Genomic DNA, 24,379 nt, shown 5'->3' on the forward strand with positions numbered 1-24,379 from the left:
CCTCACTTTTACCCACAAACCGCCTACCCGGAGGTGGGGCTGACGCAACGCAATTTCTATATCTGAGCTGATTAGCTATGGAATTTCCATAAGAAGTGAGATTGTGCAGCTCCTAAGAGGTCCCCGTTTGTAGATCTCTTTGAGGTTCTTGATGCAATCACCACGAATAACATCCCCTTTGTGTTATCGAACTGGGTGAGTCGTAGAAAGAGCACTTCACTACCTTAAAGCAAGGCACGTTAGATTTCTGTCGAGGAAATTACTGACCTCGCTTGCGACTCGGTCGTAAACTTTCGTCCTGCTCGTAACACGCTGCTTACTATTCTCGTAATGTAATGTACTATTAAACGTTACATGCTTGAACGTAGTTTTAAGTGCAAATAAGTAATGGATGTGAATACTGTTAATGCTGCCGATGTGACGCGAATAACTCATTTATCCTGCAAATGCATAATTAAATTGCAATAATGAACGTACGAAATATAATATTTAAAACAAATTTTTGTTCCGACATTCTATTTACACATTCCGATCTGTTAAAATTTCACGAACTAATAAAATTTATATTTCAACGTATCCACTTCCTGGAATAAAAACAAATACAAATGGTCGAGCGTTTTTATTGGCAGAGCGGCGTATTATAGATGCAAACGTAATTGAAAAATGTTTAAATTGCGAATGCACATTAATTTAAAACAAATATAAATATAATTGAATTTTTGTTCTGTTCGTTATAGGCTGCCGTGTGCAGGGGGCGGGCTACGCGATTTGCCCGGGAGCCGACTCAGAGCATAAAGAGACCCTGTATAGCGTCGATAATTTATAGGCATTATCTGAAAAAAGTGAGAGGGCTGAACCGTGGCGTGACGTTAATCCTTTATTGGAATTTAAGCCCTTTCAAAATTCCGGCCGCAAATTTCCCCGCTAAATTAGGATGAATAGCGCCCATTCAGGATATCCTCCGAAAGTAATCAAGTCAGGTTTGACAAATGGCGGTCGTCTTAAATTTAAATTATGAGCTACAAGGAAAACAGCCTCCATTCGCGTTTGGGCCTTTTTTGCTCAAACTGATCTCCCAAAAAAAAAAAAAAAATGTGCGTGCGTAATTAATTAGCGGTGTACGAAAACATGACAAACAGGCCGTGACGATCTCGAGGTTTTCTGGAAGTCGGCGAAGCGAACTGATTTGAACGCTAAAATTCGCCATGGAAAATTAATTTGGTAGGAAGTTAGCATTAGGAAAATACAACGTTTTTTGTCGGACGACGCCTTCAGAGGGGATTTGGAACGTATCCCTCCTCATTTAATTCCGAATCCAATTACGGAACGAAATCGACAGCATCGGATCGAGGGTGGAGACACCGAATAGGCCGAAAGGGTAATTGGGGGGAGATTAAACGATCCCAGCGCCACATAAACACGGTCCCGAACGGCGCAAATCACTTTTCAATTTGAGGTCACTGAATAATTAATATCGACTTCGTCGGTGTCTCTTCCACTCTATTAAAACCCCCTTTAACGTCTGGCTCATCGGGCTAATGGGTTCGCTGGTTTCCTATTAACTTTGGGACGCCGGGAGCGTTTTTACGAATGCACGTTAAATTACCCCGCATCCGAAATATATACAGGAATAACAAGAAAACAACAATTACATCCTCGGCTAACTGAAGAGATCGTTATCGGTCCGCAAAACAGCGGGGCCTTAATTATCCACGATTCTACACGAGCCGACCCAATCCTGTATACGGCGCAGCAACATATTGTCCATTACGTGGCGTATTTACTTTATAAGCAGTCGGGGGACGCTTAAGGGATGATTCACAACAATAACCCTGAATAATGCGCCTGCTTCACCCTCGTGTAGCGATTATCGTCTTGTGGAGAGGCCGTTTCGTATTTATTGCAGCTATAAAAGACGACGTTCCAGGCGGGTTGGAGGGAGGATTTTCGAAATGTCCCTGATAACTTGAGACATTTTATTGCCAATCGATTGAAGTTCAGTTTAATGAAAAATTGATACGCGGAAATGAAGTAGCGGAAGAGATCATTTGTTATATTATGACGATGGTAGATGATTGTGGGTACTGACAGGAGAGGCCAGCTTATTCTCAAATGCATGCTTCAGTTATAAGAGGTTTTAAGAGGGGCGGGGAGAGCATTCTTGTTCCCATTACTGCTACATTACAGGTATTATTAATAAGATTGTAATGGGACATTGCTACTACGCGCCCACCTGCAGAAACGTGAGCAGGGTCTCTGGAAAGAGCTGAAAAGGCTTAAGTGACACATTTTCATAACATTTTTGTAAATTAGAACACATAAAATTTTTCACATATGAAATTTTTTATTCGTGATGTTGATTGAGTTTAAAGGCGACGTCTAAGGGGCGAATCTTTGAAGAATTTTAAGGTAAAAAGTGCCGCATACCGTGATATACCTGAATATCTGCCCATAACTTTTTTGTAGCTCACTTTGTGGTACTTTCTGATAAAAAAAAACTAATTCTACATGCGTTTTAATCGAAGAAAAATCGTTTAGCATTTTCCTTGTAAAAAGCAGCCATTCTAAAAAAACCGACTTGAAGTTTGAATTTTTATTATCAAAACAACAAAATACACGGTATAATTTACCTTTAAAGCCACAATTCACAAGAAAACAATGCATGCAAAGCAAGCCTTGGAAAACAATGCACATGTTTCCATGGCAGCAAAATCAGAAAATTTATTGATAGTGGATTTTAAAAACCTGACAGTAGTTGGTTAAAACCTGAATTTTACGCGTATTTTTTTCAATTTTTTAATGTGAGCTTTTGAGTAATAAATTGTGTGTTGTGTTTAAAATAGTCCAATTTACCAACGCAGAAATGGCAGACGTGAATTTTGTTACAAAGCGGCTCACGGTAACGCTCAAGCTGCAAGACAAATGTATCAAACGGAACTTGCCCCACCGCGTGTTTCGAAATATTCAAATATTAACATTCAAACAAAATTTTTTGCAACTAGCAAGTTTCAAGAAAGTGTTTTTCCGCGAGGTAATCATTAATTCGCACAATAACTAGATTCGGGCTGCAGAGAATTTGCATGCTCTCATAGAAAATCATAATCAAATACAATTTTCTGTCAATATTTGGATATGAATGACTTTGCATTTTCAGAAAAACTAAATGTCGAACAATACCGAAAGTTTTTGGTATAAAATCTTAACAGTTTAGTTGAGCATCAACCTCTGGACGACAATTACGTTGGACGGAAAGAATAAAACTGCATGTACGGCCTCCAAAATCACCCGATATGAACACTTCGGACTATAAGTATACCTAATCCATGTTAACGTCAACTTTTTCTCTCGAAATTTTTCAATTATTCACCCTTAAACTTTATGTATATAGTTAATTAACACACTATTGTGGAATCACGCAGAAACCTAATACTATGGAATTACTATATTTTAACTTAGACCGATCAAGCCTTCCCATTATGCAAATGCACAAGTTAAGATATTTTCCTCGCATACACCTTAAGTTAAACAGCAAAATCTCCTTAACTTGTCGCTGTTTATGTAGGCCATAGTGCTACACGACACCTTCGCTAATTAACGATCAGACTAAGGAGATTTAACCGAAGTGCGAGTATAAAGAGAACAGGTGTAAATTTATGCAACAAGTAGCGATGTCCGAAGGGCTGCAGGCCACCGGCGGCTTGCTGGCCAGTTAATTACCTCAAACAATCTAGTTTAGCTTGCTTGCAACACTCGATATCAAGGGGTCCCGGGTTTGGTGAGCCAAATTGGGCCACTTACTTTGATGGCCCCATTGTCAACGACCACGGAGGACGAGCCACATAATTTCGTCTTTTAGAATATTATTCGACTGATCGGTCCTCTTGCGCTAAATACTGCAAAATTTTCCGAATTATTGGATAGTTGAAAGGCAATCTTAATTGTGAAGCGCAGAACAATCAAGTACCAGAAATCTTTGTCACTTCTTCCCTGAACGGGCCCGTGCGTTAGGTGTGGCTGTGTGTTAGGTGTGTTGTAACTTACCATGCTATTCAGAATATTTATCAGTTTATGTGTCGCTATTACTCCTAGTGGGAATACTGCTGTTATGACTATTGTGTCAGTTCATTGTACTTTGTAATCTACTTTTTTGTATGTTTTTTAATATTATGAATTATCCCTGAAATGTTTGACGTGTTCATCAATTAGTTAATGGCCGAGTGAATTTATGGGGAAAGATGCAAAGGCTTAGTATTGTTTAAAGGAAGTGACATCTAAACCAAAGGGCTGCTCAAACTGCCTCTGAGGAAAATTAACCTCAACTTCCCACTTAATTTGATATAATAGCTGTGGCGAGGAAACACCAAATCTAACACTCTCAAGCCGCTGTAAGGCACAGACTGTAATCTCCTCGAACGTTGGGGCTTAATCTTAGAGACGAGTTTCCAAGCCGCGGTTTACGTGTCCCTTTCAGTTCTACTCGATAGAGCTAGAGCCTCAGTTATTTGCTTTAATATGTTACGCATTGGTTTGTCTAGGCCTTGCAACAATTCAAAACCTAAATTAATCCATACAGACTAGAGAATGGGCAGTTTTCGGTAGTGACAAAAGTCATTCCGGTAAAGGATAATTGACAGCTTTAACGCATTACAGAATGTCGGTTATCGTTTATCGTGTCCGAGAATTTTCGTTAGCTATGAACGATAGATAAAAGTTGTTGTGGAAAAAGCGAGTATGAAAATTTCATCTATTTTTGGACTTAAAGGGCGTTTTGAGTTCAGAAAAAATTGTTTGCAACAAAAGATTTATAACAAAAGTTAATCATTGGTTTAGTGCTCAGATTGTTGAGTTCAGTAATTGATGAGCATACTAGCAAGTATGCCTAAACCTTTATCATTTAGATTATTTTTCACATAGACGTGTACGTATACATGAGCGCTTGTCGTACTAATACGGCTTTTTCTAATTTTGACAAAGTGAAAATTTCTAAATCGGTGACTAAACGGATTTCATTTCGTAACTTGTTGCAGAATGAAAGCAAGTATCCCCTTGTCTCGACTCAGTTAACAAATGGCACCACTAACGACAATGGTTGCTGTAGTTCTACAGGTATGGGACGCAGCTCTGTAAGTATTAAACATGTGCAACATGTATGAAACTCATTAGGAAATGCTATTTTCTGCAACCCACCAACGCAACGCACAAGCCAATGCATTTCCTGACCGGTTCCATAAATAACTATTGTATCTTGTAAACCAAAAGGTTTAGCAATGCTGGGTTTGGCTGCTATATTAACTCTAGATACAGGGCAGTGCAAAAAAATTCATACAATTTTTCATAATTCGAGAGTAGCTCTTCCCAGGTTTAGAAGAAAACGAGTTCGACCGTTGCAGGAACCATTTATGGTAAATAGACTTGTATGCGACAAGAAAATCGGGTAGGGAAATCCGGACGGGAAATTGAACGGATCGATCGTAACGGGAAATAGAGGAGGGTAATACGGCTTTTCCAACATTTTGAAAAAGTCAATTAGGCCATCGTCACATATTCGGTTGGAAAAGGAAACAAAATCGGACCGTGACATTGTCTTCAAAATGTAAAGTTTAATTAAATTGCTTAATACGGTGCAACAGATTCGACATGGAACGACTTCGAAATGCAAAATTCCTATGATTCACTTGTGAACTACGGTTTGGAATAATAAACTGAGCTCGGCATGTAGAAAACACGGTTTCGTTTAGCCTTCTCGCCTTCGGGGGCGTTTTAAAATATTAATACGCCACCCCGGGAAGGTGTCAGCGTTCAACATTCAGGTGTCACCTGCGAGCCGGAGCCCCAAGTCGTAAATACCGTCGGATATATGGCGCGCCTTCCATTCCAATACCCGGTCTCGCCGGTCGGGTATAAATTATATGTTCGAGCAGAATAACCAATATTCAGCTTAGCATACGTAACGTGACGAACGACATCGGTTTTTCGGGTTATACTACTTCCATTTGCAAGTTTAATTATATGGCGTAACGGCGGGACAAATCCTGGCAAATAAATATCTCCACGTCGTCCATCAGGATAAAAGTGGGGCCTTTTTATCATCGGGGATTGTGTAATATTTTTCCATTCCCTCCTGTCCGTATCTAATCCATTTAACCCCGGCTCCCGGCAGCCCCGTGTAGCCTGTCGGGCCCGTTTAACACCGCCCTTCGTTCTCATCTAGTCCCCCTCCCCCCCCTTCCGGGCTCTCACACAACACGTAAAAACCTCGAGAATGTTCCTTAAAACTGAATCCGTGCAATTTTACTCCGATGTGAAACTGGGGCCCGTTCTCATTTAGGAAATTAAGTAAAAGCTTTGCAGCTTCTGCGGACATTGTACATTCTATGTATGTACAGAATACTGCTGGATTTCTGCTTCTCATGTGTGTTAGAGGAGGGCTTTTAAACAAGGGAGTTTGATGCTTTTTTTTCTCTTAATATTAAAAGTAAGTCATATTGCAGGGTTGCGCTCGCATAGACACATATCAGGGACGTCATCGCACCTTGACAAAATGGGGAAACGTATTTATTCGAGTTATTCCATGCTAACTCTAATTTTGCGCAGTGCATTTTGATTTTAAAACGGTTCGAAGTTTCCTGACCAATTTTGGTCTGAACATCAAATATTGCTTTATACCTTGGGCATGAATCGGACGATCTAAAAGCTTTACATTGCCGAATATCTTGTACACGATATTTAATAATTTTTGAAATACGAGAAATTCCCTAAATATAACTGCAAAAAGTATACTTTTGTTAATTTAAATATACGATATTGAACACAACGTGGTATGTGAAATTGGCTAATCTAAAAGCAAGCTTTGAATTCTCGAGGCAGCATCATATAATATGTGGGTACGAGATTGAGGCTCCTTTTTTGATTACCGAATGTCTATTCCAGTCCAGCCATGTCTGCCAATTTGCGAATCTGCCCAATAGCAACAATCAGATTTCAAAACAGTTCGAGTATCGGCAAAAGGAGCAGACAGTTGGTAATCAATAGCCGCAATTGCACCATTTTGAGTAAACAAACGTCTGCATCGGAAATATCCCAGAATTAATACGGTACAAACGGCGGTCGAACTCCTAAACGCATGATGGAGTTGAGAGACGCGGACAGATGTTCGGCCACTGGCTCTAATTTAGGGGCCCATAAATTGGGGCCCTCGGCCCTGATCGCCTACAAAAGCCGTAATCAATTTCGGTCGGCGGCATCCGGAATAATCGGCGTACATTTGTTTATTATTTGATTGGGGGTAGCAATTAGCTAACCGCTACGATCCCAATGAGGATCCCAATAAAGGTCGCTGTATAAGGGTTGGCCTTACAGTTTACATACGCAAATTCTGATATTGTTCTGGATTAGTGCGTATACTACAAATGTTGTTACTTCCTACAAATTCGATGATCATTAGTAAGATTCAGCTTCCTCGGGTCCTCTGTAACGGGGCTCCACTTCATATTTTAATATGCATACGCTTTTAGTTGCTATAAAATTTTACGGCCTTTCTCGTGATAAAGTCGTAATCCCCGTTATTGCTCGGGTCCTATTTTATTATGTTACTAAAATTGATGTCCCTTTTATATTTAATTTTATGAGTGAGCTTGAAGGACTCGTCATAAATAAAGTGTAAAAATATGCTCAGTTGAACGAGAGTGGTTCCACTATACTGTGTCAGTGTTTAACGAATATATTTGTGCTTTCGCCATTGTGTCAAGTAGCTGTGTGCAAGTGAAAGTTCTAGTACTTATAAGCAGGGAATACAATTTCCGGGATTCCGGATGCAAGGAAGCATCGTTGCAGGAAACGAGGTTTAAGATTTTCCATCACAGGCTCGTGTAACTGGGTTAAATATTTAATTGCCCCAACGATGAGTTTCTCGATGTTAATAGGGAAATAAATTTTGATTGGTCATTAGGCTTGATGAGACGATGGTAAAATTATATACGAATCCCCCAAAGAAAGTTAAACAGGTCCTAATTTGCAATCTCGCCATGTTCATAGACACAACTAATTTAGCACTAATATTTTCCCAATAAACCAAACAATGAATTTGGTTTGATTAAAACGCATTTATGGAAGCAGTCTCGATAATTAGATTAAACCCGGCAGTATTAATATTATTTAGCCTCAAAACTAAATGTGTGTTTTATACAAATTTGTGTTATTCGACCTACAAAGTAAATTAATGTCATAAATATTTAGTGATATGAATAAATATACAATACTTCGTAATAGTCACAATATATTTTTCTCACAAACACGGAAAAAATGCAACTTTTAACGCGTGTTATAAGTAAATTGTATCAGTTGTGTAAGGCATTTGTTAATAATGCGTTTAAGGGACTCACGTATGTTTATTAAAGTGCTAAGGGTTCGGAACCGGAAGCAATCTGAAACGGAATAAGCCTCGCATCTCTTACCGTGTAGGAGATACCGACACTAGTCGTCCTGCTCTTAGGGTAAACGGTATTTGGCTAGCATATTCCCGTAACTATTTTAATCTCTATCCAAATTTGAAATAGATATGGGCCAATATATAGGAAAGATACGTAATAACATTGTTATGGTGATCATATGCCGAAATTTCATCATTTTAAACATCTTTTAATCCTAACGTACTGGTGACACAATATTGCCAAAAGGAATTTAACCTATTTTATAACTAGAGCTGGTTTTCGAAGGTAGTACACACATTTTAAAGGACAACCTTTATACGTTAGAAGTAAAATATTTGAATTTAGACACGATTGTGATAATATTTTGTGTTGAATAAATTTCCTCTAAAAACAAATATTTCTCTTTGAATGGTATTTTTATATGTAATATAAAAAGTACATCCAAAAATCGATGTAATATGCATTAATGCGATTTGGGATGAAAAATGTAGGAGTGTACTCAGTAGAGGAATGCTTTTTTTTTATTCGTTAATTTAAAATGATCTAAAATTTTCGATTTTCGAGTTATGTTACGAGAAGGACTTCTTAAGCCAAATCCTACGTATTTGCGACACATTTGTAAAATTTTTTACTCGTAGACATAAATATTTTATCACGCTAATTGTAGTAGTTGTAATTGTTACTTATCAATGTGACAGTGAAATACCCAGGTCTTTTTAACGTAAAACAAGTAGTGAATGAAATGCTCATTAATAATTTGCTATATTTAGTTCCATTTAATCAATGCGCAAAATCGATTAAAATATATTTTACAGAAATAACAGGAATATGGAATTGATTAGGATGAGTAAATAGATCCATTAACTCGTTTTGAATATCTATTCTTAATTATCTTTCAGAATAATGCTCGCATTACAGCTTAGCTTATTTTGAAAACTTTTTCCTATGAGATCCTTTTGTATACGATCTCCTCATTACCGTATTATTACTGTTATTATATAAATTAATGAAACTTTTTCTAACATTTTACACTGGAAATATAGTTCAAATTTCGCAAAATAAGAGCACCTAGTTTTAATAATCACTATTAAATCCACGTAATGATTAATCAATAATTATGCAGTTTTCATTATACTTATTCTTTTTTGGTATTGGTAATGATATTAATATTAATATTAAGACAAGTCATTTGTTAAAAGTATGTCGTCTGCATAATGAATAAGCTGAGCAACGAACAGTTCGAGGGTACAATCAAACGCAATTCATGCAGTACCTTGGAAGGTACATAGTGCTATTTTTTTGAAGCAGCGAGCTGAAAAAACGACAACTGGAATAATTACATTACTAGACGAATGAAAGAGGAAAAACACATCATTTCTCGACAAAAATCATGCTTCAAGATAATTTATTTATCTCTTACTACACTTGTTAAGGTATAATACTAGCTGACGAGATAAATCACTTTGAAGAATATTTTTTGAACGTTTTCGAAAAAACATTCGGATCCATCGAATTTTCATTTGCTGAGTCTCACATTTTTTCAACTAATTACCGTGTATACTGGACAAACCAAAAACAAATTATCATCAATCTCTCCATTTTCCGTTAATAGATTCACTAATTTAGTAGTTTAGCGAGTGAAGTATGTGTTTAAACTGTTTCTGTCAGCAACCTTAAAATGGGTCTTATGCCCATGGCCTTGTACCTCCCCATCCCTTACACCAGCGTTATCATCCGATTCCTTCCCCCCTTCGACATTTTATGACACCAGATGTCATAAAGCGTCCCTCGCAGCATCGCGACACGTAAAATCTCCATTATCGAGTGTACGGGGACATCGTTAGTCGCCCCCCAATTACCCGACGAGCTTCAGATTTTCAATTAGGGGATAACGGAGTTTGACGCTTAAACGGCGGCAAATGGGGATCAAAGAAGTATGGCGTCTGGCAGAGCCGGGAACTGAATATAATTAGGGCCCGAGTTCTTGGGGAAGTCATTAATTAACCCGGCTCGGTCGGTTATCCTCGTGTTAACGGGACCAAACGTTTAATTATTCCCGATTGCTCCCTCTGGCGGTATTCATGGGAATGTTAAGTATGTGCTACGGTGTCGGTTTCACGTCGTTTGGCTTAAGAGGTTTTAAGCGGCCTGTCATAGCTTTGAAAATTCCTATGCGAGTCGGTGAAGAGGGCAAGAATGTGTGCCCTCGAAGGGCGGAGAAGTTAATACCAAGTCAACAAATCTATTGGGAAATCATCGAATTGTTGGCACAAAGAAAGCGAATAAATTAACTTCCCCAACAGAAGGAGGGGGTAGCCAATCGGTAATGTGTCTCATTACACTGCTAACCGTGTTCCAAAGTTTATTCCGGGTCTGCGTTCGCGCCATGAATTGCCAAATTAACCCGGGGAAACAAAGAAAGGGGAAACGCGATTTAAATTCGCGACAATACTAAGTTGCCCAAATTAAATTTGCGCCTGGGGTGCGAGGGCGGGGGTGGCGCCACCCCGGTCGGCTCTCCATAACTTAGACGAAATTAAATTAAGAAAACCGGCGCGCCCCGAATTGCGGACGAAATAATTTTTTGCCGGTAACGAGGTCTTTTGTCTCGCGCCGGGCTCGAGAAGCCAGATGGGTTTGTAAGGGTTGTTCGAGAAGTTGGAGTGTAATTGCGCCCTTAGGGTGTCGTTGCGTCGAGACGTTCGCACCCTTCTCGTGTAATTGTCTAATTTATGAAGCCGGCTTTCAGCCCTAATTTCGTTCCGAGTGGCTGAGTTGCGAGCGCGGTCGCCTCTTTATTTTACTTTCAAGGGTTCTCTCGCCGCTATAATTAAGTTTGTTTACCATTTTCTATTTGAGCGGAACATATCTTAAACACATTAGGAGTGTTAATTTCATTTCCCAGTTGTTTATAATTCAAACTCAATTTGTTCAATTCATGTAGGTGGGTAATGATTTGGCAGAACGTTGAGCTTGCCGGAAAACCTATTTATGCCGGAAATAATCAACTGTAAAAATTCTGTTATGCTGCACTTTTTCGAGACACCCCGTACATTTGCTTTAATTTGAAAACAAGGGCAGCACTTCCTTCTACAAGTCTCGTAGTTGACTTTTCACTCTGGAACTGGAATACTAAAAAAGACACCATCCGATCACGTCCTGTTGGGTTGGGCTATACAACAAAATTTAAAACTTGGTAAACTGTAGGTGTCTTTCCCACATTAAATTAAATTGCCTATGAAATGGAGGGTCGCAACCCCAGGGTTGTTTAGGAAGTTCCCAGGAGATGGCGTTACGCAGGCAAGACGGCGGCAGTTGTAGGGGTGAATATTAAATTATCAAAAACGGTCGAAATTAGATCTTTTTTCACGTCTTTCCATAGAACAGCCGTCAAAATCAAAGTCGGCACCATAACATACCCGGATTAATTTAAAATATACGTAAACTACTTCTTTAAATCGCATTAAAGTGGTTTCTAAATTAAGAGAAATTAATTTAAATCGATTTCTTGCTACACGACCAAGAAGGTAACTCGGGTGACTAAAAGAAAAGAGGTACCACATCTAGTAATTACTAATCTACTTCAGTACCACCAAACGACCGAATATCATCGGTCAACCTCCTGGAGTTCAGATTTTCCTGGTGTAAAAAACCAGTTATAAGATTTGGATCAATGTCTCACTTTTTTCTGTTGCCCAACTAACTCTCCCGATATGACTCCGATGGATATGAGCTTTTCAGTACGTTTCATTAAAGATCAATCTTACGAACAGAGGCAAGTGCTCAGTAGGTCGGTCTATTCCGAGCATTCTATCCTATCTAACGTACTAGATTTAAAAGCGCAATTTAAATTAGTATAACCTAAACTCAAGTGATACTACCCCGCCTCTGCAAAAACCGCTGCCCGACTAAGAAGAGAATCAAATTACGTCGCTGTATCCAAAAGGCGAAACCGCAGCTGCCCCGAAACCTCAGCTGCGGTCGCCATGTAAAATTCCGAACGGACAAGGAAGATTTAATACGAAGCCCCCGATCTCCGACCGGATATATCCGACGATAGCAGTTTCGTAAATAAATGGCCTCACGTACCGAATTTAAAAGTCAAAACACGTCCCTGTTCTCTAGCAAAATACGAAGGTATAACGACCGGCATTTGTCTTCGCCGTCTGAAACATATACATAGGGGTTTATTCATTAGACTCCGGCCCTGATAAACCAAGTGGCACGTCGAATTACGGCACCTCATCGAGAGGGCGAAACCGCGGCTGTTTCGGGGCCCTCGGGCTGCGGTCCCCGTGCAAACTTGTGCACGACGTTGCGGTGGGGCCCCGGTTTCAGCTGAAACAAAACTACAGACTGCAGGCGCGCAACTAATGCAGCTACACAGGGGTGGCACACCTTGCGCCCTATCAACGAACGTGTACGTATAGTAATCGATGAGGCTCAGATCGGGAAGACGAACAGGCATTAGTAGTCGTAAAGCGGGTTAATATTAAATTTAAACCTTGCGAAGCGGAACGTCGAAAAAGGAAAAATAATAATCCCGTTTCGGAATATCAAGAAAACTGGGAAACGAGCCAGGAGTAAAAATAATTACGGCTCTCAATTTATTTGTGAACTGAAGTTCAGAACTAATTCCGCCCCAGTCCCGGCTAAACGATGAGTAATAAGCGCCGCCGTTCTTTGTTTTTTCCTTTAAACGGAATTTACTCGAGGGGTGGTAAACAGGGACGGAGTTTAATCTAGGCGTTGAGAAATCTAAATAACATTTTGTAACATACGCATTCATATTCCTTTTAAACTTTTATTATTTGCATAAAACGAATTTTCTGTTTGCGGGTCCATAAGAATATAGTACATGTACATCTCTTAATAAACACGTGATGGGGTCTATTAACAATTTTAATTGAATAAAAACTTGTTTGGTTAATTTGCAGAAAATGTCGATTCTTAGCCTTGAATCAAATACAGTATTATACTAATCATCCCCGCGGAAGAATTTCACCAGTGGTATTGCTCATCACGTAAACTTTTCCATCGGAGACGATGACCATCGTTATATGCTTATGCATATTTATGGCACCCACTCTCAGGGTACTCGATCCATCTAAAGTTGCGCAAATTAAATAACAGTTGTTGTTGAAGCTCATTTACGAAATCTTTACAATGTTGCCACACGTAGTTTCTAGGATATTGGGGAATGTAATTTATATACTTCGTAAACTATTTTCCCAAATGTCTCAGGAACCATTCAACGTGCAGCAAGCTTGTAAAGGTTTCCTAAATGGGCTCCACAAACGCCAACTTTTGTCTAATTTAACCAGCCTCGTAACTCTAGCCGCTTGGGAAATAGCAATGGTGGAAGCAGTTACTATTGCTATTTCCACAGCTACTAGTGTTATTTCAAGCTTACTGAAAGGAGATCCAAAAATTAACGATAAATTGCCTCTTTGGGGAGTTTTTTTGGATGGGATTATCTCAATTTGTGATTTTTAGCCAAACATTCATAATTTTTGATTTAGAGATATTACCAAAGGGTAGCAGAAAATTCCTTTCGGTCGTAAATGATAATACGCTTATCTTTCCTAATTCCGTTTCTGCGAGTTTAACGGTAAAGTTCGTCGTCATAATCTCGCCGTCGCCGCATATTTTCACCCAGAACAGAGATATAAATTTTAACGTCCCTCGTAATTTAATCCTCGATCCCGAAGGTTCATAAGTTTTTTACGGGAAAACTAATTACGAACTATAAAACTCGAGTCGGAAAAATAATTGCCAAGTTTAACAGTTAGCTTTTTAATTTATGGAGACGTTTGCTCTCGCGGAAAATTCCCTTTAAAACCTTTATTTGATTTTCATGTTTTTCGAATGCTTTATTGTCTCTGATTGCAATTCATGCAAGTTCACATCAGTAGGTAAGGACAAGTTACACCTATGGAGCGTCTATCTTATTAGAATGGGTACTTACATGTCTCTCTTCCGTAGAATTCATCCCTGCAAGAAAAGCAAAAAAATCAATTAATTAATTAATTAAAACTTGACATTTCTGAAAGTTTCCAGCAACAGCGGCTTAACTTTTAATAAGCGACATTATTCGTTTCAATCGACCGCGAAATTCGCGCTCAACGGCAGCAAAAGTAGCGGGAAGAAAAAGGAACAAAAAGAGGCCGAAAACCGAATTTAGGCTAATTCGAAACTGGCAAAGTGGTACAATAATTCTCCTCCGCGTTAAATTTAGTTATTCCGCTCCATGATTTATGAATTAGACTGTTGGGACGCGGTGGAAAGAGCGACTCCCGAGTGAAAAACTTTTAAATTGTGTCTTAAATTTATGTTCTATAAATTTTGAACCGCAGTTGCTTACATATTTATTGTTGGAGAAAACTTGAAGGAATTGGAGATATCAGGGAAAAGTTTAGAAAAGTGTATACTGTTAGCTGTATCTGTCCATAACCGTCAAACTTTATTGGGACCGCCGGAAATTGAAAATACATTAGACCAATCCCTGCAGCACGAAATATGAAATAAAAATTACCAGTGTCATAAAGGCGTTCTCACTATTTTGTTCGGCTAATTGAAAACCATCCTCCAGAGCGATAACAATAGAAATTTTAATTTGGTAATTACTTTACGCGGTTCGTAAAGAACCGTTTGAATTTATGTTTTCCCGAGTGTAAGTTTATAGCGCATTAGGTATAACATAAAATTTATGGTGGTTTGTAATGCCACAAACTCAACGAAATGACTTCTTATTTATATGAGAAAGGGTAAGATTGTTTCACGGAAAAGCAAGGTACTGTGCGGTTACAAAATATATGACTATATAAAATCGTAATCATTGAACACGCAAAATTGATAATACGTTATATTCTACGGCACTTTAAAAATATAGCAATTTTACATCTGTCTGGAGAGACGCGATAAGGCCTATTAATCCTTACAGGCTAATAAATGCTATCGGGCGTGAATAATACCCCAATATCCTGCAAATATGTCGTATCCCTCCTGAACGCGCCTAAGATAATTCCCACATGCACAACGGCCGCCAGAGAATTTAATGGGCCTTAGTAAATCCCACTCATGGTTCAGGGTGCTACTTTATTGCAACGAATTGTGCAGTATGTCAGACCCTTAGATCCTACTTTATTTGGAAGATTTGAATACGTAATTTTCACTTACAAGTGTACACAATCCGACTTGACAGAGAAAAGAACAACCCGTGACGCGCTTACTAATTAGGTTGAAAAGTGGTGAAGGGGAGTTAAATTATTATTAATTTTTAAAATTTTCAAAACTCGGGTTATTTGATAGGTCTTTTAAGAAGCACTGCAGGACAGTAAAACCGGCATTTAAAAACTGTTGAAAAGTTGAGGAAGAATTATATTACTGGTCAAGTCACGGTCTGGCAACGGTCAGGTCAAATATGGTGCCGTTCATTTTGTACTATTTATTCACGTTATCACACACAGTTAAGTCACAGTCAAACCATACAAAACGAATGCTGAGAACAACAAAATAATTCATTCTTTATAATGAAAATCGTTCACCTAAGCCGAAATCTGAACCTTCACAGCTAACTGCACAGCCACCGAGCAAATCCTAAATTAATTATAACTCGCCAGTCGTGAAGGTGTTATAAACCCAGTTCCCAATTAGTCCGCCGCACAGGAGGCGACTTTCTAGCTATAGCTGTCAATAGAGAAAATCGAGTTTGTTTCAGAACCGGACTGGTACGCAAATTACTCTTGTCTAACGAGATTTTTGAGTCACGCCCTTCCACGAATGGCAAATAAAGGGATCATTACGCCAGGAAATTATAAGGCAACATTAAATGAAACTAGAAACCTGAAGGACACAAACGTACGAATATGAAACAAATGTAGAGGCCTAAAGTTGCATTTTGTTGCAATAATTTCCAGTTGATCCCAACGCCTTCCTGGCGTATTATTCCAACAAACCGCAAGACTCTGCATGAAGAAGCGCGAATAAGACCACTTTTTACATGAATGCAACGTTAGTTTCTCCAACAGAAAACCCTCTCAGTGTAAAATATTTATATTACTTGTTGCATGACGATATTTATTCATCTTGTTAATAAAATCTCATGAATATTATTCGTCATTTGGACTTCAAAATCATTCGAACTGGAACGCAACTACTGATATTAGCAAAAACTGAAGTGGTAGAAATTAAAAATGTGCTTCAGACACGTAGGTTGGCTCAGACACTTAATCAAATGCTGTCGGAGGCCGGCCCTGTCGTAAGTCGATCGGTTCATCCAGTTCTCGTCTCCCGATTATTCCTTAAGGAGTGCATCGGGGTGAAACAAGGAGCGCCTCGCTCTTTCCACAATGATTCTCCAGGTTGGCATGACAACATTCGAAAGCTTGCTTTTCAATACCGCCGCTGCTGACGGCCCGCACTACCTCCCCCCCCTCTGCCCCTCCACCGCGAGGGGGACTTGGGGAATTGCCGTCTCATGACGCTCTCTCTTTTTGAAAGGACGCGAGTTTGTGCGCTCGTTCAACCGTTAATGAAAAGGAAAACTTGATCTAAGTGAATTACTTACGAAAAATGACGGTCGTGTAAGTTACGACGTGATGAGGAGCATTTCCGCTCGGAGGGTTGGTGCTAATGAAGCCTTACCCAAGTAAGAATTTCAGTTTTAAGAAGCAGAAAGTCTTTGGAAATATAAACTATACAAAAACTGATTTCGTTCTGACACCCTTGAAGGCCATACTTGAAGACCACACTTGGGGATTCGATAGTTATTACCGTAACAGCTGTTCCGCTAGGATTATGCATATGTCAATCAATTCGAAATGTCCGCAACGTTAAGAAATCCCATTAGAGAAAATAATAAAACAGATCTCAAAAAATCCAATAACCCTCTTCCCACTCGGTCAAACGATTACACATCGGACCCTTCCTTTCGAGTGCTCTGCACACCCCATCGATCTTCCCTTTACAAATATGATTTACCAAGCGAACTAAATCGCGTTTACCGCCCCGCTGACTACCGAAAATTATCCCTCGGTATAATAAGACTCACCACTATTCGACTTGACGTCGTCCGACCTATGGAGATCGGGCTTGGCCGACAACAAGGTAAGAGGATGTTGGGCAGGTAGAGATCCAGGTAACCCCAGAATGCTGGCGGCAGAACTGGGCGGAGCCCCTGCTAGACTCGGATGGGGCATCATGGGTATCGGAGGAGCTGCATGAGCTGGTAACTGGGCATGCATTTGTTGTAGCAGTCTTGGTAAGTCCGGCCTCTGTTGCTGAAACGAAAAATGCACCTATAGTGAAATTTGAAAATTCGCGTCCCCCATCACTGTGTAACTTGGTGTAAACCGCCGGACAAAGCGAACGGGGAAAAACACATTTTCAAAGGGTTGTTACCGGGAAATTTCTTTAAACGGAAATTGATTTTAAAGCGTGCGGCTTTCAATTACCGCTGCATTGGCCAATTGAGCAGACATCCAGTGCCAGTTTGAAGATTTCATTAGTGCGATCAAATGAAATTGTTTGATATGCATATTCAAGTTTTGCGTATAGGATATCCTAGGTCCGCCACTGGGTCGCATTACTCGTTGAAAATACGTTTTTTCTGGGCGAGCACACCGAAAAATAACGAAGATAAATATTAGGAAATAGCTGGAAATAAAATCCCGCTGAACTTGGGAAGTTGAGCGCATCATTTAGCGTCGGGACCCCCGGACAAAGTGTGCCAAAGAAATCTGTCAGATCGGTCTCGGTTAGGTGGAGCTAAGCGCCGCTGTTTGTGCCAAGAGCTGAGTTATTGCGTTTCGGGGAAAAAAATTATGATAGAGGGGGATCTGGTAGTTTTTACGGCTAAATAATAGCTTTCCGGGAGATTAGCAATAGCTTGTTTTGAACCCAATAAATTTAAGTGGACTCGACAAACCTCCAAACATTCGAGTCGTTGTTTTTCTGCCATTCTTTGCAAAAGCAACCTTAAATATTAAAACAAGACGACTCACGATAAGAAATTAGTGAAGAAAGAAGAAATAATGAAATCGAAAATATTTTAGTCAACGTTGGAAGATTTATTTCACCATTAAAAAAAAAAATGAAAAAATAGGGCGATCATATGAGACCTTCCCCTCTTTGCGAGATGATAATGAACTTCCCAGATTGGTATTAGATAAAGCCGCGTTCGCGAAATTTCCCCGAAGTGTTCTCTCAGAGATTTAAATTTGCAGAAAACCCTCTTATAGGATTATCGGGAGAGTGGAAAGAATCCTTTGTTATTCATGCGGCACCTTCGGCGAGAGATTTATAAAAAGGTGAATAGGAAATTTGCTTTTTCTTTTAAGTTTTCCTTCAGTGCGCTCGGCGAGGCTCGCATTTAAATTTTATTACATTAAAATATGGCCGCTCTAATAGAAGGAGATTTGAAATTTAACTACGCCCTTTACCTGTCACGATTTCGTGACATTTCATTAAGAGACAACACGCGAAATTAAATTGTTGTGAGTCGTGTACTGTAAAATTATGACCTTTATATGAAACAGGGCCATGAGCTCGGATGGGGATAAATTTAAAATGGCGCAGTTTCGAGCTCTTCATCTATTGGCCAGTAGAAGGAAATTCTTGCATTATAGCGTGACAAATTACGGACGAAAACCAATCGGTGGAAATTGCCATTCCGCAATATGCCATCGCGGACAGACAAAATAAACAGCGTTTCATGCGAAATGTACTTTGCGGGATTCGGAAATTAACATCGAGTAAATTAAATTTATACCCCGCGGTAATTAACAGGACTACACCGAAGTTTACAAACACGGTCGGATTGCGAACCCTGCTTAGTTATCCCTATTAAGGTTTGGTTTGGCCACTATCGCTTCAAACTAGTAGGGAGTTGTGGCATTCGAAAGTCGAAATAACGCATTTTCCTATAAACGTACGAGTAAATGTGCGATCTCATGTGCGACAAGGCTTTTACTAGAAGATCCGCGGCAGCAAGAAGTGGTTTCAATTCGACACCTCCCGCGCTTTCGGAAAATTTTGAATCTGTTTGGGGTGATGGCTACCCACCACAACGAGTAAACTGCCAGTGTAAGATGCCTAACAGGCGCACCGCAACAGATGACACCGAGACTTAAGAATAATTTATGTCAAGTGCCAAATAGCCAGTTACCGGAAATCAGATGGGGAAGAGCAAGCGACGAAAGACAATGTCGTAAAGAAATTGGAGATGACGAAATAAGATAAAATGGATAGGACAGAAATCGGGGGATGTCAAACGAAACGAGCCGCACATTTTTTTTTATTCGTTTTATTTGTAATCTTAAAGCTACAGATAAAAGTTGTAGAGAGTAATTCAGAGTCGAAGAAAGAACGTTTGCATAGTACAACATTATTCCGTATAATTTACTTTTATTCCCCATTTCGGAATTCCATATTCTGGTTTTAAAACCGAGGAAGCGTGGAAACGTAGTGGAATTGAAATGTGCTGAAAAATGAGGAAAACGTGTTCCCAGCGCCTCGAGTGCAGATGTTTCTCCGCCGCTTACCTACGCATAATAAATTTGCCACAGTTTTTCACCGGAGCAAAAAAAAAGGGGGATTTCATATTCCTCGTCAATTGGAGGCGGAGAGCAATTTAATAAAATAAATCTCGAAACAAGCGGCACTTGAGCTCGACGCTACACGACCCGATCGGACAATCGGCTGGAAACTCGTTTAAAGGGCCGTCGAAAAACGAGCAAAAGCTCGATTTTTAATTTAGCGTTCGATTTTCCGCGGCCGCCCTGCCCGGAAACAAAGGGCGCTGCCGGATTAGTCCGGAATTTAAAAAGCGCTCCGCTCCGAGACCGGGATAATCCAATTAGTATGCAGTATGGCGGGGCCCGGACCTGAGATGATGATGGCCATGCATCTATGTGATAGAGGCTTTAGTTTGCGAATTTCGTTTTCCCAGTTCCAATTTTTTTAACTTCACCTAACAGAAAAAAAATCTAACTACTAATCAAATTTTCCTTTGAGAACATAGACACATTCTTTACTTTACCGAGCGCAGAAGAGGTTTCACTAACAATGTATTCAATGCTCGATCAATCTGAAAATTTAATTGCTTAGATTAGGTTACAATTATTACTTCTCGCACTGTGACATTAACCAGCGCTATTCGGAATCTGGATTTGAGATCATTTATGAGCGTGATTTCTTTTCCAGAAGACACGAACCGGATGGCCCGGGAATGATCGACTTAGTGCTGCGTCCTCGGTTCTCTAAAGTACTCAATACACCGATGAAGGTACTACGCACTGAATCGACGTCGGCACCTGCAGCGTAAGTTATTTTCTACAACACTGCCTAACGACCATACAGTTCGATTCGATCGTGTTGTGCTAAAACGTTCCGTGCCGAACCAGCGCGTAGCAGTGCATTTAATTATAGGCATTGCAAACATGCCGGATTGTCCTTAGCCAAATCAGCCGTGCCGAGCCGATTCAGTACGTGTGCTTCTTAACGCGTACTGAATAGATTCGGGCTGATCAACTGAACTCAGCACAATTGGATTGGAATGTTTGCTATGCATGAAATTATAAATGCCTTGCCGTTGCCACGCAGTGAATCGGCAAAAACCGATCCGAATCGTGCCGAGTCAGTGCCTAGCGATTCAGTTAATCAGATGCATAACCAAACATGCAGATTATGGGTGTGGCCCTTAAGCGTCCTTTTGAGATCATTTTCATTGGAAATTCGTACTAATTGGCAAATAAAAAAATGTTGAGGCTTTTATTGAAGTTAGGTTTCGATAAAGACCCCGCGAGACAATCGGCCGTCTTGGAAGCTAATAAAATTTTCCATTTTGAGAACAAAGGTACATTCTATCATTAATTGAGCATACAAGAGATATGACAGTGTCAGGGTTTTACAGTTAGAGATTTCGAATCAATCGAAGATCCTGAAAATCTGATTCCTTGAGTCACCTGTACTTGGTTCGACCGAAACCTGGCTTCCGAATCCGGGATTCGAGACTCCTGTACCGCTAAGTAGGTTTTATACGACGAACTCTACGGTGGTCAAGTGGTTTAAGGACCACACGTACTGGTTTAACTTAGATTGATTTAACTTAGACCGATTTACTCGACTCGGCACAGTCGGCATGTTTTATGCATGAAGTCGGCGGTGTCGCACGATCCCAACAAGTGAAAACCGGAGTTGGTGCGTGGCGACTCATTTAATTTGATTCACAACAAAACATGTCGTACTATACGTGAGGTCCTTAAATATCACTGAAATTGACATTTGATTCAGCATTTAATAAATATCTCAGGAGATAGTCAGCTATCAAGGAAGTGTAAAAAATCGGATCTTCACCAATAAAACGTCTTATTCACGTCAGTGTTCAGATGGCAGTTGGTATACCACGAGAACAGACCAGTTGTCAAAGCATGCAGGAATAATTTCTGGTTAGTTGAACTAATTGTAGGTTATACAGCTTAAAAAACACCTTAAATTGTGGTCAATCCACCATCACGCTCGTTGGGTAGTTTCAACTGAAATTAGTGTACAATTCCACCCGTTCAAACAGTCCCCACTTGCATATGAGATTTTATTCCTGACCGAAATCAGATGACCTTAGTCCAAGTGAATGCACTTAGTGCATGGTACTACAGCAATACAACATTTCTGACTTTGACGAGCCCGTTGACATTCTATTGATCATTAAAAATCGGACTCTCTGGTTTCAGAAAATGCCTTGTATAAACAATGATGACCTGCTAACAAATTGTTCAAAGCAGAACATGTAGTAGCTGGGTGGTAATTATTACTTAATGAAGGCTAAAATGCGCATAACGGGTTTTAGTACCAATTAGTATTTATTTCGCATGATTCATTCTGAAGCGTTCCGACTAACATTTAATCCCTTCCAATTACCATAAAAGTACTTTTTAGGGAATTGCGACATATTATGAGTAATGCTTGCAACAAAACTTGTGTAGAAAAACTATACATTTCCTAATTGATCGTATACGCTATTTTGTAAAAAAGATTACATTTTTGCGGTGCACCTGGGAGTCTTCTATTCAACGGGCTCATTAGAGTGATTGAAGCAAATTTCGTCCATACCGGGACCATAGGGCACTCATCTGACGTGAGGTATTCATTGAAAATGAGTCGATTTCCACGGAAATGTTAATACGTCAAAAGAAAAGTAAAAAATTATCGAGTATTTTAAGAGACGCTACTGATCTGTTTGGAGAATATCCCCTTACCCTCCGGATACCCCATAACAATCAAAAAGATCTATATTACCCGACTATATCGATTCGAGTGTCGAAATAAGATTTCTCGCCGAGCATATGGAGAGGAATTTTCCGACTCTACTTAATTTTCCTGTCGGGACCCTCCCTCGATAAAGTCTAAAGGTGATTGGAATGTTGATTAGGTGGAGAAGAGACGAAAGTATCGGGGGATTTGGTTCTCCGCGAGGGCGAAAAGTATATTAATATTTTATAGCTTTCGCAAGTTTACCGTAAAATACTTATAAAGTAGAAACTCGAAGCCGAAATAGGTCAGAGGAAGCAGGCATTAGCCGAGTTTATGTTTCGCCTCTTAACGTCGCCGCTTTTATTGCCCTCGGCCGTTGTATTTGGCTTTTATTGCCCTCTATTTACACAGCTTTATGTCAAATATATTAAGCTCTAATTCGAAATGTGATGGCAAAATTGCGCTGAGGAGCAGTCATCAGGGACCAGGGGGTCTATTGTCGAAACGCCATTCGAGCGATGTCGTATTCAAATGACGTCAAAATCACGCAGAGTTTCGAATTCTTAATATCCAGTGGTTGGAATTGTTGTCCATTTGGACGATTACGGAATTGCCTCATTCGAATTTCAAAAATTTAGGGCAGAGCTGGAAGAAGCGATAATTTTCGACGACAATTCCACTCATGGATAAAAACGCTGTAAAACGTCAGCAAATTTACTAGTGTATAAATCAGGAGAACCGAAGATAACATGCAAGTGGATAAAAAAGGCATAAATTTCGTCGTCATGCACATTTGCAACTTGTGACCCAAAATGACACTCCCTGCTTAGCCGTCACTATCGCGATCTATTTTTTTTTCAGGTTTTTATCCTTATGAAGTTCTCTTGGCAAATACCACTCGAACTGTCCCGATATTTTTTGCTTCATTTTGTGGAAATAACGTCTTAAACGCGCTAGTAGCAATTGTTACAGAATGTAGAATTGCGGACTATTATGAGGGAAAACAAACTGACTTAACCTTTTACTACGGACTCGGAAGAACACTTTGGTTAACCTGGGAAAAGTGAGTAGAGAAACGACTAAGAGGTGAATGTTCTACTTTTGATACACCGCTATAATTCAACGCTTCTCCACTGCAGTCTTCCATGAACTCTAACGTGACAGTTTCGGTTTCGTCCCACGTCAATTTGCCAAGAACAACGGGCAACCTTTTCTTTTTTCTAAATACCGGTCTGATGGGTTTTTTTTCGACTTTCGGAAAAGTTTTCATTGCAAATTCGTGGATTTATCAGGCCTAGTAATTTACGCAGTGTTTTGGTTTTTCATTACTTTTTTATTATTCCACGTGCCTGTTTATTGGACCAGTGCAATTAGACCGCTCCGACAATCCCCGCTGGTGTGTGAATCGTTATTCCCAAAAAACAAAAGAAAGACTAAACAATTGTTTTGTTTTTTTTTTGTCACATTTTTTTCTGAGACCGCTCAACTGGTTCCAAAGATCGGACGCAGGCGCGGCTCCTGTCGCCCTCTCGTGACACCGACGGAAGCGAGTCTCGTTACCGGAAATGAAACATTCGAAAGGCGAAAAAAAAAAGACAGTCCGGCGAAGTCCGAGGTCTTGCCGTTTCCGATAATCCTTTTATTTCCACCTCCGCCTATGGAAGAGAGGGTGCAGATAAAATAAGTGGATGTGAACGTTT

At 39.9% G+C, this 24,379-nt stretch overlaps 1 protein-coding gene across 3 annotated transcripts in view; it reads right to left on the minus strand.

Moving 5' to 3' along the window:
- The window catches only part of LOC136339369 (transducin-like enhancer protein 4), a 79,906-nt gene that overhangs the window by 12,236 nt on the left and 43,291 nt on the right, over positions 1-24,379 (minus strand). For 2 of the 3 annotated variants that reach the window (XM_066282559.1, XM_066282561.1), the window contains exons 6-7: positions 17,482-17,710; positions 14,398-14,423 (exon numbers count right to left, since the gene is read on the minus strand). In XM_066282559.1, coding sequence (XP_066138656.1) covers positions 14,398-14,423; positions 17,482-17,710 — 255 coding nt within the window. The remainder of the gene's footprint in view (positions 1-14,397; positions 14,424-17,481; positions 17,711-24,379) is intronic. The other variant, XM_066282560.1, reaches the window with a different exon arrangement.

Source organism: Euwallacea fornicatus, chromosome 5, assembly GCF_040115645.1.
Source record: "Euwallacea fornicatus isolate EFF26 chromosome 5, ASM4011564v1, whole genome shotgun sequence".
NCBI classification, from domain to species: Eukaryota; Metazoa; Arthropoda; class Insecta; order Coleoptera; family Curculionidae; genus Euwallacea; species Euwallacea fornicatus.